The 15155-nt window shown below is 40.8% G+C and overlaps 1 protein-coding gene across 4 annotated transcripts in view; it reads left to right on the top strand.

The window, feature by feature from the left end:
- CEPT1 (choline/ethanolamine phosphotransferase 1) overlaps nt 1–15155 on the top strand; it is a 38345-nt gene that overhangs the window by 5051 nt on the left and 18139 nt on the right. For all 4 annotated transcript variants that reach the window (XM_026680892.2, XM_026680894.2, XM_087959528.1 and 1 more), the window contains exons 3-4: nt 5760–5907; nt 14873–15014. In XM_026680892.2, the coding sequence (XP_026536677.1) occupies nt 5760–5907; nt 14873–15014 (290 nt within the window). The remainder of the gene's footprint in view (nt 1–5759; nt 5908–14872; nt 15015–15155) is intronic.

The following is a 15155-nucleotide window of genomic DNA, read 5'->3' as shown; positions in this document are numbered from 1 at the left end:
CTCTGTGAAGTTGGGGCAGAGGTAGGGAAAAATGGGTAAAACACAGGATAAGGTGTATTAACTATAAAAGTCATAAACATGGGCATTGGTAGTAAAGTTAACCTTTTTTGTCACCGTTGTAACTTTGAAAGGTTGCTGCAAGGGGTAGTTTCTTAAAGAGATCTACCTGTTATCTTCAGATAAGCAGCAGAGTTCAAAAGGAGTTTTAAAAGCAAGGTGGAATACTCAGAGACTTGCACATATGTGGAAAAAATATATAATCCAGCATCCAGAACATCTTTTGGGGCTTATTTACAAATTGACACTGAAATGTGATTCAGAAATCAAATATGTTTAAATATTGTACATTTAAATACATGCAGCATTTCAACAGAACAATTGATGTGCAACAATAGGAATATCAATCAAAGACAAATATTAAATATATCGCAAATATAGTGAACTGTGGAGTACATTTGTAGCCCAATGCCCTTAGCTCAGGACATGATGATGATGACTGCAGATATTACATTCAGAGAAAAATGGTGTAAGATGTTTTATTTTGGTATATTATTGCTAATAACCCAGTTTCAAAAACTGCTGGAAATGCAATAATCAAGTTGGATCATTTTTTTCATACTTGTAATGTTGGAATCCTGTTAATCCTGAATGATGATTTGTTACAGAATGAACAGATCTTAAAGGTTAATTTTCTTTCCTGTCAGCTGTTTTTCTGCCAAACATCAAACTATATATTCTTACAAAGTATAAAGGGAACTTTGATTATGATAATAGGTGCCTGCATATCTTAGGCATCATAATTCCTTCTATAGATGAAGGGCAAATCAACTTGTGCAAACATGCATCAATGTCAGAAACAAGGCCAATACAGAATTTAATTTAATTTGGAAACTGTTTATAGATTATGATTCCCCACATGGATTTGTACCACGTTCATCGTCTGCTTTCTGTTAAGATAAGTTTTTAAAAATTTAGATCTCCTCTGATTTAAGATACACTTTCTCAGATTAGGGAAAAAAACCTTATTAACTCCTTTTTATCAATAGTTCTTATATTTGTTATTTTAGTGATTTTTGAATATTGATTTAATTTTAATACTGGTTTGGAAGAGCTAGGTTGATTAAAATCTCCTTTACATTTTACCATCACACACACACATACAGCATCTACTCTTTAGTTAGTATACCTAAATGCCCTCACATAACTGTATAAACTTAAGAGGGCAAGAAGATTTATGTGTATTTTTAATAAAGTTTAAATGAAATGGGTGAAAAAAGTAAAGGTAGTAGACTATAATTGGAAATGATACTTTAAAGCGAAGTTTCACTGTTATACAAAACTGAATGAATTTTGTCTTTCTATGGGGCTATAAAATATATTTTAATCTTTTCCTTTAAACTGAGAAGTATTATATTCTTTTTAACTCTTGTTCCTTCTTCCACTATTAGCAATACAATTTATTTTATTTATTTATTTTTGTCAATTACTTACAAGATAATTGGTATAAGTAGAAACATAGTTATGAATACATGGATACATATAAGAAAAATTAAAAGAAATAAAAGAAACAATAGGACAGGGACAGTAGGCACGTTGGTGTGCTTATGCACGCCCCCTACAGACCTCTTAAGAAAGGGGTGAGGTCAATAGTAGACAGTCTAAGGTTAAAGTTTTTGGGGTTTGGGGAAGAAACCACAGAGTCAGGTAGAGTATTCTGGACATGGACCACTCTGTTGCTGAAGTTGTATTTCCTGCAATCAAGTTTGGTGCGGTTAACCTTGAGTTTGTATCTATTGTTTGCTCTAGTGTTGTTATGGTTGAATTCATTGACAGGTAGGACATTGCAATGTATGATTTTACATACTATACTTAGATCGGACCGAAGGCGGCGTAGTTCTAGGTTTTCTAGGACTAGAGTTTCGAGTCTGGTGGCATAAGGTATTCTGCAACAAGTAGAGGAGTGGAGAACTCTTCTTGTGAAATATTTCTGGACTTTCTCAACTGTGTTAATATCAGATACGTAATGTGGGTTCCAGACTGATGAGCTGTATTCGTGTATTAGTCTAGCAAATGTTTTGTATGCTCTAGTTATTAGTGTAATATTACCAGAGAAAAAGTTACATAAGATTAGGTTAACAACTCTTAACGCCTTTTTGACTATGTAGTTACAGTGGGCTCTAGCACTTAGGTCATTTGAGATGAGTACTCCAAGATCCTTGACAGAGTTTGCATCATCAACAAGGTCTTGACTATTCAGCCTGTACTTTATTTTCTGATTTTTTTTTTGCCAATATGTAGGACAGAGCATTTATTTGTTGAGATTTGAAGTTGCCATTTGTTTGACCATTCTGACACATAGCCAAGGTCTTTTTGAAGGGTAGCAGTATTGTCTGTGGCGTTGAATAGCTTTACATCATCAGCGAAGAGAACGCAGTTGCTCTTGATATGATCACAGAGGTCATTTATGTAGAGTAATCTCTGAGATTTGGACAATCTCAGGTCTAAAACATTTTTGCCAGTGGCAGCTAAATTCACATTAACAGATTCTGGAAGCTTTTATGAATTAAGAACTATGTTATATGAACATGCATGGATATATCTCATAAACACGTTTATCTTTGTGATTGTAGAACTCACTAAAAGGCAGAAAAAAGTGACAAAGACATTCTTTTTTGAAAAGGGAAAGGCTTAATCATGGAGCAGTTCAACATTGAGACTAATTATGTTTAACCACAGAGCCTTTGAAATTTAGTTTTATCTTGGAAATACTACAAAAATGTATTTAAATACAAATTTGATCAAATTCAACTCTGAAAATCTCCAGATTTTTATTATTGATTCTTTAATTTGGGCACAGATGCACAATTTATATGCTGGGCACATTTAGTATTTTATATCTGAAATAACTGAAATACAACAGAGAGGAATCCCATCCCCCCTTGCCCCCATTTCTGGTTTAGTTGTTTGTTGGTAACGATATAGCATCAGAAAAGCTATCAGATAGGAGAACAAATTAAACAAATACAGAAAAAAAATTGTTATAAATAAACACAGTATATAATAATAATCCTTTATGTAGTCGACTAATTGGAAGACAGTCTTATCATGAACAGTTTAAAAGGTTGAAAGTTATGGTCTTTCAATCTTTTATTGTGAACTCTAACACTAGGGCAATTATAATGCAAACATAATGCATGCTTTCACAAAATATTCCACTGAAAGTGAAGTTATTCTGAGTGTTAGCACTGTAGCCTATACAGATAGTCTTCGACTTGCAACAGTTTGTTTAGTGACCATTCAAAGTTACAACAGCACTGAAAAATGTGACTTATGACCGGTTTTCATAGTCATGACCTTTGAAGCATCCCCATGATCATGTGATCCAAATTCAGATGCTTGGCAACTGGTTCATATTTATAACCTTTGCTGTGTCTCAGGGTCATGTAATCACCTTTTGTGAGCTTCTGACTAGCAAAATCAATGGGGAAGCCGGATTCACTTAACAACTAGGTTACTAACTTATCAACTGCAGTGATTCATTTTAACAACTGTGGCAAGAAAAGTCATAAAATGGGGCAAAACTCACTTAACAGCAGAAATTTTGGGCTCAATTGTGGTGATAAGTCAAGGACTACCTGTATGTACAGTATTTCCTGCCTATGGAATTTCTCAGTCATCCAAGTGATGGCTGTCCCAGAGGTGTTTTTTCAAGAGGCAACTGGACTTTACTCTGTGTAAAGTGTGTGTGTTTGTGTGTGTGTGTGTGTTTGTGTGTGTGCTTTGCTTTTCTGAAGAAAAATATCTTCAAAGAAAAACAAGAAAGTCCAGTTGCCTCTTGAAAAAGTACCTTTGGGACAGTAGTTCCTGCCCTAACAAATAGTTTGGCTAACATAATTTATATTTAAAATAAGAATACCTTTTCAACATTTTAAAAATTAAAGGGATCCTATGCTGTCAAGAAGTGACCTTTTATCATCCAGATTAGAGAATGAGATGGAAATCAGGAAAAATAATCAAGGCTGCCTTCCAATTGTAAAAGCTTTTTTTGATTCCCATGGATGTGTTCTATTTATTATTCAGAAATAGAAATAAATATATTGGCTGTCATTGCTGAGTATTCTTAAACAACATCTGGCTCATGTAAGCACTGAGCTTTAACTTTTGAACAAACCATAGTGGTTGGATGACACGATAGCAGTATTCCAGTATTTGAGGGGCTGCTACAAAGAAGAGGGGGGGAACTTGTTTTCTAAAGCACCAGAAGGCAAGATGAAGAAACAATGGATGGAAACTAACAATGGATGGAGAAAAGCAACCTGGAATTAAGGAGAAACTGCCTGTATGTTCAAATAACCAATGGAACAGCTTGTTGTCGGAAGTTGTGGGTGCTTTGTCACTGGAAGTTTTTAAAAAAAGACTGGACAGTCACTTATCTGGAATGGTATAAGGCAGGGATGTCAAATTCAAGGCCCGGGGACTGGATCCAGCCCGCGGGGTGCTTAGATCCACCCACGGGGCAGCCCTGGAAACAGCGAAGGACCGGCCCGCAGAGCCTCTGCCAGTGAAAACAGAGCTCTATTTTCACTGGCAGAGGGTTTCAGGAAGCTGTCGCAGCTGAAAACGGAGCTTGGGAGCCCATTTTCACTTGCAAAACGCTCAGGCCATCACAGGTGCCCATGACATGAATGACCTCAAGCTAGCCACGCCCACCTTGACCATACCCACACTGGCTCCCCAAGGTCAAACACAACCCTGATGTGGCCCTCAATGAAATTCAGTTTAACTTCCCTGGTATAACGTCTCCTGCTTGAGCAGGGGTGTGGACTAAAAGATCTCCAAGGTCTCTTCCAACTCTATTCTGATTGATTGATTGATATAATATGCTGCTGGCTAGTTTACAAATTACAGTGGTTGATTTCAATGTAAATGGTGACAGTTAGTAAATAGTGTCAGTTACTTAGTATATGTAACACCAGAACTCAATGAGCTGCATTGGTTGCTGGTGTCTTGCAGTGTAATTCTTGGTGCTGGTTGCTATCTTTAAAGATCTCCATGGCTTGGGACCAGTTTACCTCAGGGATCACTTTTTTCCCTAGTTCTTTCTACCGTCCAATCTTGTCCAGCAGGATAGATATATCCTGCTGGACAAGATTGTTAGCCAGGGAAGGCTCGTTGGTGGGGTGCAGGAGATATGCTTTTTCTGTCCTAATGACCACTATATGGCAAATCCTTTCTCTGGAGATTAGCCCAAACCCTGCTGACCTTTCATAAGGCCCTAAAGACCTCGACATGTGCTTGTGTGCATGGTCCCAAGTATTGAAGGGTCCTGTCTCCTGATTGTGTTAACTACCATGGATTGTAACGTTCTCGTTAATTGCTTTTTATTTTCTGTATTATGATGGAATTCATTTTTAATTTATTCATTGGCTAGAGTTACTTGTAAAAATGGTAGCCATGCAGATTAAATAAATATGCTGAAACAAAACAAATTAATATTGTGCACCAAACATGTGCAATTATACTTTAAGTTACAAAATTTGCAGATGTTTCGGTTTAATCTTAATATGCTTTGATGTAATATTCTTTGTGTATGTAAGAAACTTTGGAACTGGATATGAATAAAACGGGGAATGTTATTTGCATTTTTTCATAACTAATCATGGAATAGAATAGATTGTCACTATATGAAAATCATGCCTGACTTAAGACCTACGCATTTATTTACATGTTGCTGCTTTTTTACATACATTCTCTTTTAGGCACCTCCTTGGGCATATATTGCATGTGCTTGTGGCCTTTTCATCTATCAGTCTTTGGATGCAATAGATGGGAAACAGGCAAGAAGAACCAATAGTAGTAGTCCTCTGGGAGAACTATTTGACCATGGCTGTGATTCATTGTCCACAGGTACTGCACTAGATAATGGTCTATTACGTAATTTATGAGGACTAGAAAGTTTCTAAAATCTTTTGTGCTCTAATAAAATGAGAATAATTTACCTTGGTTGTACAATTCCCATGCCACAGGTCAGAACTTTGGTAATACATTTTATAAAGGTTCTACATTTTATTAGTTTCATATTAACAGGTTGTAGCCTCTGGTTTACTTTGTTTGGGAAGCTAAGCACAGTTTGGCCTGGTTAGTACTTCCATAGAGAACTCCATGGAATGCTAGAGCTACAGGTGAGGCTGGAGAATCACAAAATTATCCTGGAATGAGGCAGTGACAGACTATGTACCCATCAGAAGTCAGGCTCAATGCAAGGGAATCACTTTTTTATTTCATACTAAGTAATTTAAATCTTAGTTTAAGACTGAAATACTTGAAATGTTTGAATATTTAAATTTCCTTAAAACTTTAAACCATTTCCAAAATTCTATAAAGAGAAAAAACAGCTGAACCAAAATTAAAATATTTGCAGAACATGTACTTCCAGTGGCTCTCTTCTCTTTTATCAATGTTCTGTGTAAATCATGGACACATATGAAACACATTCTGATGCCCTCCTAAATTGCAGCCCTGGAGCCTTATGGCATAACCCAAGAAGTTTTCTGGTGAACCAAGACAAAAGTTAAAATAATCATATGGATTTTGGAGGAGGGAAGCTTGTTACTGAATTTATTTGGATGTGTGTGTGTGTGTGTGTGTGTGTGTGTGTTCAAGTGTGCCTGCACACACATATGGATAATGTGTCGATGCAGACTTTGTGACAGACTCACCTTTGTTCTATTTATGTCTACTTTTGATCAGTTCATCTGTTTGCTCTCAGAGCTCAGATGCATCTCCAAACTGTGCCCTGTCACTCAAGAATAGAACTGTTCATTGCATTTCACCCAAAGCAGTCCTCATAGTGTACCTGTACTGTGATTCATGTGCTAGACCATGAAGTGTCTCAAGTACAATTTTTCTTTTCTGTTTGGACCATTTTGTCATTGTTGTTAGACATTCAGACTGACATGAAAATTGAAACATAATGCACTGTTGATAAACCAGGAATTAAATTCTTGCTAAAGAATATTTAACTTTTCTTACCACTGTATTAGTCTACTGTCAAGCTATCCCTACTAAATAAAGTCATGAGAGCTGATTTGGTATAGTGATTAAAGGCATGACACTGTGAGTTCTCCTCCATGCTGCATCGAGAGCCCAGGATGGGTTGACTCCTTCCTATGATGTCATTTAGCTGAGTCTGTACTAAGATATAAAAGCCAGCCCCCGGAAGAGACCCCAGCTTTTGACTCAGCTCCTTTCAGTCAGTAGCTGTGTCTCTGAAAGCTTCTGTTAGATAACACTCACCAGCAATCTTCAGTGCCATTTTTCCTCGTTTCAAGTAGCCCCCAGGATCTGGGCAGCTGCTCTTCCAGGAGAGCAGGGCTCTCTCTCTCTCTCCTGCAGCATTGGGAGCAGCGTTGCCAGAGTGCTGTTCAGGCAAGTTGGGCAGCGTCTGTAGACCTCCCCCACGCCTGTGGCTTGAGTGGTCGTAAAAAGCAATCGGCAAACCGATACCAGCGTCAGCCAGCTGATCGTGTGGCCAGAGGCTGCCCTTTCCTTTGATGACTTCACTCGGGGCTCTTTATAGCCTAATGAGAAAATCTTCTATCTCGGAGCCTGTTTCCCATAGTCAGCAGCCATCTTAGATTGAAGCCTTCCACCATGAGGTGAGCGGCCATTTTGTAAGCCTGGGGGCCAATTTATACCCAAAGGGGCTTAATACAAAAAATTTACAAAGTTTCTTTCCATCGTAAGAGCCTTTATTTTTCAAATGGAGCAAGATAAGGGTCAGGCAGAGTTTCCTCCCCCAGTGGAACAGTCTCTTAAGCCAATAAGAGAAAGAGCAACGCACCCAATCAGTCTAGAGGGAGGTGGCTGCTAAAATCAGAGCTAGGGCTCTAGCCCCTAAGAAGGCAACTCAGGCTGAGTTGAGGGCAGAAAAGCACAGACATGCAGCCCTAGAGAGGCAGTTCAACAGAACTATTCAACAGAAGGGAGCGCAACTACAGCATCTTTCAGGTGATACCTGTGGGCACCAGCCAAGCCCTCCCAGGGGAGGAGAAGTTATCTATGAGCCTTTCCATCCTCCATCCTGGTTTCCTGAGGCTTTTGCAGTACAATGATCCTCAGGATCTAAGCAGATCTGGGCCTTATTTCCAACAGGCTTCTGGGCCCTATGCTTCTCCCCCTCCCTCCAGGCCTCGAACCTCTTCTCAATCTAGGCCTGAAGCCACCTTCACTCCCTCAGCAGCGAGCCTTCAGCCTTCTGCCCCTACCTTTGAGCATAGACCAGGGGATATCCAAGATGTTGTCTCTTTGGCCATTAGGCAGGGATTAGCTGAAGGCTTCAAGCAAATCCTTCGACCTCCGGAAAGGGTTCAGGCCCTTCTCCCTTCTCAATCTATAAGTTGCCTCATCACCCTGATTTACACAGGCCCCAAGACCTCAGGGTCCATTCTTCTCTACCAGAATGGAAGGAGGTTGATGAGGAGGGAAGGGCTTCACCATCTGAACACAGTTACTCCTCTCATTCAGAATGTGAAGAGGGCAAGACCTTTGACCAAAATCTTCAGAGGAAGAGGACTCTCGCCCAGAGCAGACATCCTCTGCATTGGTCTTCAATCCTTCTCTCTTCAGGCCATTACTCAGCATGGCCTTGGTCACTGCCAAGCTGTTGCCAGAGGAAGTGGCTCCCGAGCCACAAGGAATTCCCTCTAGCCAGGGAGACTCAATTTCTCCAAGCCTGTAGTGCATGCAGGGGTTTTGCCTTCTCCCACTTTGTTCCTGGAACAGTGCTCAAGGAACAGTGCTCTTCCCCTTCGGCAGGTCCTCGCCCATCTTCTCTGTATAAGCATTTCTACAACGTCAGCGCAGCCCTGGACAATTCCCTGGCAGTGCCTTCTGTTGACATTCCGGTTCTGGCCTCGTTCCCATTTTCTGGCACTCTCACGTGGGCATCCATACGGTGGCTGCACCAACTCCAGATTAGATTGCCTACATCTGACCTTCGGTCTCACCAAGGCCTTAATAAGATTATCGCAGTGGCGGAATTCACTGCAGATGCCACTCTCAATTCCGCCAAATTTGGATCTCGGGCCATGGCATCTTCAGTAGCAGCAAGAAGACTGTTATGGCTCAGAAATTGGCAGGCGGAGTCACGCCGTAAATGGAAGCTGGTTTCAGTTCCATTCGTGGGCGATAAGTTTTTTGGCAATGCTCTGGAACCTTATCTCATCGAAACCAGAGATAAAGGTAAAATTCTCTCTTCCTCTGGGAAGAGAGCCGACTATCGCCCAGCTCCTTATACTGGTAAACAGCCCTTTCGGGAGGGTGGGTGTTGTTCCTGCTGTCGCTCTAAGTAATCCCTCGTTCTCCCCACCCATCGGAGGTCATCTAGCCTTCTTTGCCTCCAAATGGGAGGAGTCAACGGCGGATGCCTGCGTGCTCAGCACTATTAGCTCAAGATTACAATTGGACTTCCTAATGCACACCCCCCAAAATTTTTTTTTTTTTGATCTGTCCTGTCTCTCGGGACATTTCAAGGCAAGACATGAATCAGGCCATTCAACTCCTTCTTGAAATCCGAGCTATTCAAACCTGTTCCCCGCTCTCAATGGGGACGTGGGCTTTATTCTCGCCTTTCATCGTTCCCAAAGCCTCAGGGGGGTAGCAAACCATCCTGGATCTAAAATTTCTCAACCAATTTGTAAAATACAGGCTATTTAAAATGCAGACTCTGTGCATTCTATTTTAGAGGGCGTTCGGGAGGACGATCTCCTCTCCCACTGATCTCATGGAGGTTTACCTCCACATCCCCATTGGGCCTCATCATCGCCAGTTTTTCCGTTTCTGTTATCAGAATACCCATTACCAGTATCGAGCACTTCCCTTCGCCCTCTCATTGGCTTCAAGGGTCTTCACGAAGGTTCTGGCAGCATTGATGGCATCTCTGCTTTCTGTTCCAGTGAGGATCCAATGCTACTTGGACAACATTTTGATTCTGTCCTCCTTCATCCATGCAGCCCATCGGGATCTGCAAATTACCCTGTCATATCTCCAGAGCCACGGATTTTTCCACTCCTGTCCACTCTAATGGTTCCTGCTTCCCTACCAACGAGCAGGAACCAGCCACTCATCCATCAAGGTCCCGCTCCCACCACAAATCCGGAGATCTCTCAATTGGTGGTGTTCCCCATTAATCTGGAAGGGATTCCTTTTCAGGGTCCCAGACAGGCTAGTGATAACCACCAATGCCAGTCTCCTGGGTTGGGGTTCCCATATGCAGGGCCAGATAGCTCAGGACCTTGGTCCAGGTCAGAGCAGGCCCTTCCCATAAATTGGCTAGAGCTCAGAGCCATTTTTCTAGCTCTCAAGCATTTCAGGCACTCATGACCGGCTCTCATGTTCTAGTCCTTATGGACAACATGGCCTCCATGACTCATGTCAACCGGCGGGGGGAGACGAGGTCCAGAGCCCTCATGGGAGAGGCTCTATGGTTAGGGTTATGGGCAGAGCAACACCTGTTGTCGATCTCGGCGGACCACTTCTCCGGGATCAACAACTCCCAGGCCGACTGGCTCAGCAGGAGCCTAGTCAACCAGGCAGAATGGTCTATTCCTCCTTCTCTATTCAGGGACCTTTCCCTCAGATTTGGAACGCCGGAGGTGGATCTTCTCCACTCCTCAAATTGCCCAGGTCACCAGATTCTTCACCAGGTTTCCTTGCCAGGGAGCGGAGGGGACCAGTGCCCTTCGGTGCAGATGGCCCAAAAGTCTCCTCTATGCCTTTCCCCCACTTCCATCATTCCGGCAGTAATTCGAAAGATGTTGGAGGAACGAGCGGAGCTCCTCCTCCTGGCACCCTATTGGCCAAGGACGCCCTGGTTTGCGGACCTGGTCAATCTGTCAGTGGCTTCTCCTTGGAGGATCCCAGCCCATCTAATCTTCCTTCATCAGGGGATTCTGCTCCACCCGGAGCCCCAGTGGCTCAAGCTGACCATGTGGCACTTGAGCGGCAGTGGCTAGAGGTGGCTGGTCTTCCTGAAAGGGTCATCATCACTATCCTGGCATCTCGCAAACCTCTCACAAGGTGCATCTATGATGCCACCTGGAAGGCCCTTTCCGATGGTGCCTTAGGGAGGGTCTCTCTCTCCCGCTTTAGCCCAGTTGGCAGAGGTTCTTAGATTCCTTCAGCATGATCTGGAGAAAGGTTTGGCCCCCAACACCTTACGCAGGCAGGTTGAGGCCCTCTCCTCAGTCCTTTCATGGGGTTCGCTTCCTTCCTTATCCCATCACCCTTCAGTCAGGAGGTTTTCGAAAGGGGCTTCCAACCTGTACCCTCCGGTGGTTCACAGGTATCCTTCCTGGGATCTTCATGTGGTCCTTTATGCCCTTACAACCCCCCCTTTTGAACATTGTCTCTCCATTTCCTAACTCTGAAGGTAATGTTTCCCGTTTCCATCACTTCAGCCAGGCGGGTATCTGAGCTCGCTGCTCTTTCCATCTGACAGGACCTTTGTTCCTTTCACGATGATAGGGTTGTCCTCAGTCTGGACCCCTCATTTATTCCAAGGGTTAATACCTGTTTCACAGGTCCCAGGACATTATGTTGCCTGGCTTCTGCCCCCTCCCGCACTCGCTAGACGTAGGTAGGGCTCTTAGAATATACATTAAGCGCACTTCCTCCTTCAGGAAGTCTGAAGCCATTTTGTTTCCTTTTCCCTTCTCACTTGGGGCACAAGGCCTCTTCTCCTACTATTAGCAGGTGGGTCAGATCTTGCATTGAGCAGGCCTATGAAGCTGTGGCCCTTCCAGTTCCTCAAGGTCTGACGGTGCACTCTACCAGAAACTCGGCCACTTCGGCTGCCTGGGCGACCCAAGCACCCTTGGAGGAGATCTGTCGTGCGGCCACGTGGACATCTCCGTCTCCTTTCATCAGATACTACCGTCTGGATGTCTTTGCCTCGGCAACTGCAGCCTTCGGCAGACGGGTGCTTCAACGAGTGGTTCAACAGTCTGTGTGTGAGCCGGATGAGGACCCACCCGTGGACTTTGGTATGTCCCATCCTGGGCTCTCGATGCAGCATGGAGGAGAATGGGCGTTGGTAGAAGTTACCATGAACGCCCTTTCTATCTATGCTGCGAGAGAGCCCAGCCCCTCCCTTGAGTCGTCCGGAGAGGGTAAGTCATATTTCTGTATTCATTTGTGCTTTCAGAGACACCTTTCAGTCTGTCAAGTATCTTCGCCAAAGCTGGGGTCTCTTCCGGGGCTGGCTTTTATATCTTAGTACAGACTCAGCTAAATGACGTCATAGGAAGGAGTCAACCCATCCTGGGCTCTCTCGCAGCATAGATAGAAAGGGCATTCAGGGTAACTTCTACCAACGCCCATTCTAGTCCTGCTGTACATGTAAGGCCAGCTGGATGATTTTGGGACAGGTATTCACTCTCAGCCCTAGTATCAAAGCAATGGCAAGTGATTTCTGAAATGTTGTCAAGAAAATTGGATTTGTACAAGCAATCGCAATCAGTCAAGATTGACTCAAAATCTCACACATGCAAAACCAAATAAAGTAAAATTATTACAAAAACTGCTTATACCAAAATCTCATGCCACAGGTCAACACCTTGGTAATACATTTACAAAAAATAAAGAGTATTCTAAAATAATATTCTGTTGGAATATTGCTTTAATGGTTCTGCCCAACTTAATTGGATGCTTTGCTGTACTGTACTATATGATACTATGTACTATGATAGAAAGAAATAGGAGAAGGCCTTTATAAGTATATCTTAGTAAGAATGCTGTTGTAGCTATTGCAGCATAAACTTGTTTGTCTATGAATAAATAATAACAAATTTCATTGTTACTATTTTTTGTGGTACTGTACATTTATTAATTTCTCCTGCCTTTCTATGATCAAAATGGACTGGTACGTGTTTTTGGATTGTGCTTTTAGTAGATATTAACTGTTAATAACATAACCAGCAAAACTGCTGAAAGGTCACAACAATTATTATGAATATATTTATTTATAAAAGACTCCAAGGGGTGCATGATACTTGAAAACAACTGCACATCAGCAGTTTTTAGAATGCTTGGTGCCAATGGCTGGGCTGTGCCTTTCCTAATTAGATTGCACATAATATGTTAAAAATTCTACGATATTTTCTATAATAATAGAAAAATAAGGGTAAAAACTTTCTAGTAGATTATTATAGAGAACAGTGTATTAATGTTTCAAAGAGAAGTATAACAATTGTGTGATCTAATTCTTGTTCTGTTTTCTATTTGAAATCATGTTGCTAAATTATGAAAACCAAATAAAGAAACATTTTTCTTTTATCATAGTCAGACTTTCGATATTCCCCACCATAGTTATAGAATTATCAAGTGAGGAATGCAGATCAAGAAAGTTCTCATTCAATATTGAGATTCAAAGGAAATAAAATTAAATTCAAATAAGATATTTGAAACTAGGTTTGACTTGAACCCAACTGATTTTTAAAAAGAATCATGCAATGTATTGGGAAAGATCCAAACTCTTGCAGCTAGCTTATTTTTATGACTGAATGGAACAAAATAACAGTGATGGGAGACCATTTAGAAAATATTAACTCCTGGCAGATAGTTTCAAGGATTTCACTACAATAAATTTTTGCTATATTGCCCTGTGCCTCTAATGAACTGAGAGTTGTCTAACAACAAATCTATAGAGAAAATATAATGAATTAATACAGACTTGGTTTTTTTTAAAAAAAACCTTTCAAATGCTAATTAAAAAATAATTCTTACTACTAAAGAACAAACAGTTCTAGACTCCTTGGCGACATGTTTTTTCTGAAATTGCAGTCTCTGGAATTGGCATGGCTTATTAGTTAGCTATTCACCTTACAATCAGAAGGTCCATTCAGTCTCCATTCCTCCCCCACAGCTTTGATCATATGGAAGGAAAGCTGCACAGTATTTCTATAAACAGAAAGCATAGTAACTCCATAACATCTTTCAATATCCTAAGCAGTTTAAACTGCTTTAGAAATTTGATTACTATTCAGACTGAATACTTAAAAGTTTTGGATAGTGCTGGTTCTAGAATAACAAAGGCAAGATTTCGAAATTAAATTTCCTGTAAATAGTCAAATATTACTAATGGTATAATTGTATGTATATTTAGAAAAAACTCATTAAATTGAATATTATTATATTTTTATCCGTTATTTATATTTACATTTGTGTAAACACACACACACACACACAGGTATATAAACCTCAAGGTGGCAAACATATCTAATGTTCCTACCTCTTAATTTTTCCCACAGCAACCCTGTGAGATGGGTTAAGCTGAGAGAAAATAACTGGTCCCAAATCACCCAACTGGCTTACATGCTTAAAGGAGGCCTAGAAGTTACAAACTCTGGTTTCTAGGTCAGCATCTTAACCATTACATCAAACTGTTCCCCAAAATGTACTTTAAGACAATGAAATTTTTAATTTATTTTCAAACAGTGAATTTACATGTGACTGAGCATCTAGTATCATTTCCAATGCAGTTAATTAGGAGTTCTGAAATTTGTTGTCATGTATATTTTTGTGTTTATTCATAGTATCATTACGCTAGCATAAAATATTAATCATTTGTGGAAATTTATTTTTAATCTTGCATGTGTAAAATGTAATTGATAACATTTACAAAAATTGGAGACACTTCTGTATGCCTTTTGAAGTAAATGTTTGTTGTGAATTTTATACTTTCCAGAATCCATCAGAAATATAAGTGAGTGAGAGGACAATTTATATATTAGAAGTTATTAAACAGCCATAATGATCCATTAGCGAATATGTGCATTTTCTACTCCTTAGTTTTAATTTATTTTATCTTCAGTCTTCGTGGTTTTGGGAACGTGTATCGCTGTGCGACTGGGGACAAATCCTGACTGGATGTTTTTCTGCTGTTTTGCTGGGACATTCATGTTTTACTGTGCACACTGGCAGACATATGTCTCTGGAACAATGCGCTTTGGAATGTAAGTACTGTAGCTGAGAGAAATATTTTGCTATCTTACCTATCTGTTTACAGTTGTAAAATGAAACCTGTTATAAACAATTTTAATTGTTTAAATCTGTTGTTTAAATTCAGTGTCAACTAGATGCAGTAACATTTGATT

The sequence above is a fragment of the Notechis scutatus genome, chromosome 3 (genome assembly GCF_049901735.1).
Source record: "Notechis scutatus isolate UNSWTSFEM ecotype Mainland chromosome 3, rNotScu1.2, whole genome shotgun sequence".
Lineage (NCBI taxonomy): Eukaryota > Metazoa > Chordata > Lepidosauria > Squamata > Elapidae > Notechis > Notechis scutatus.
The sequence above is the reverse complement of the archived record's forward strand: the minus strand, read 5'-3'. Positions and strand labels throughout refer to the sequence as shown.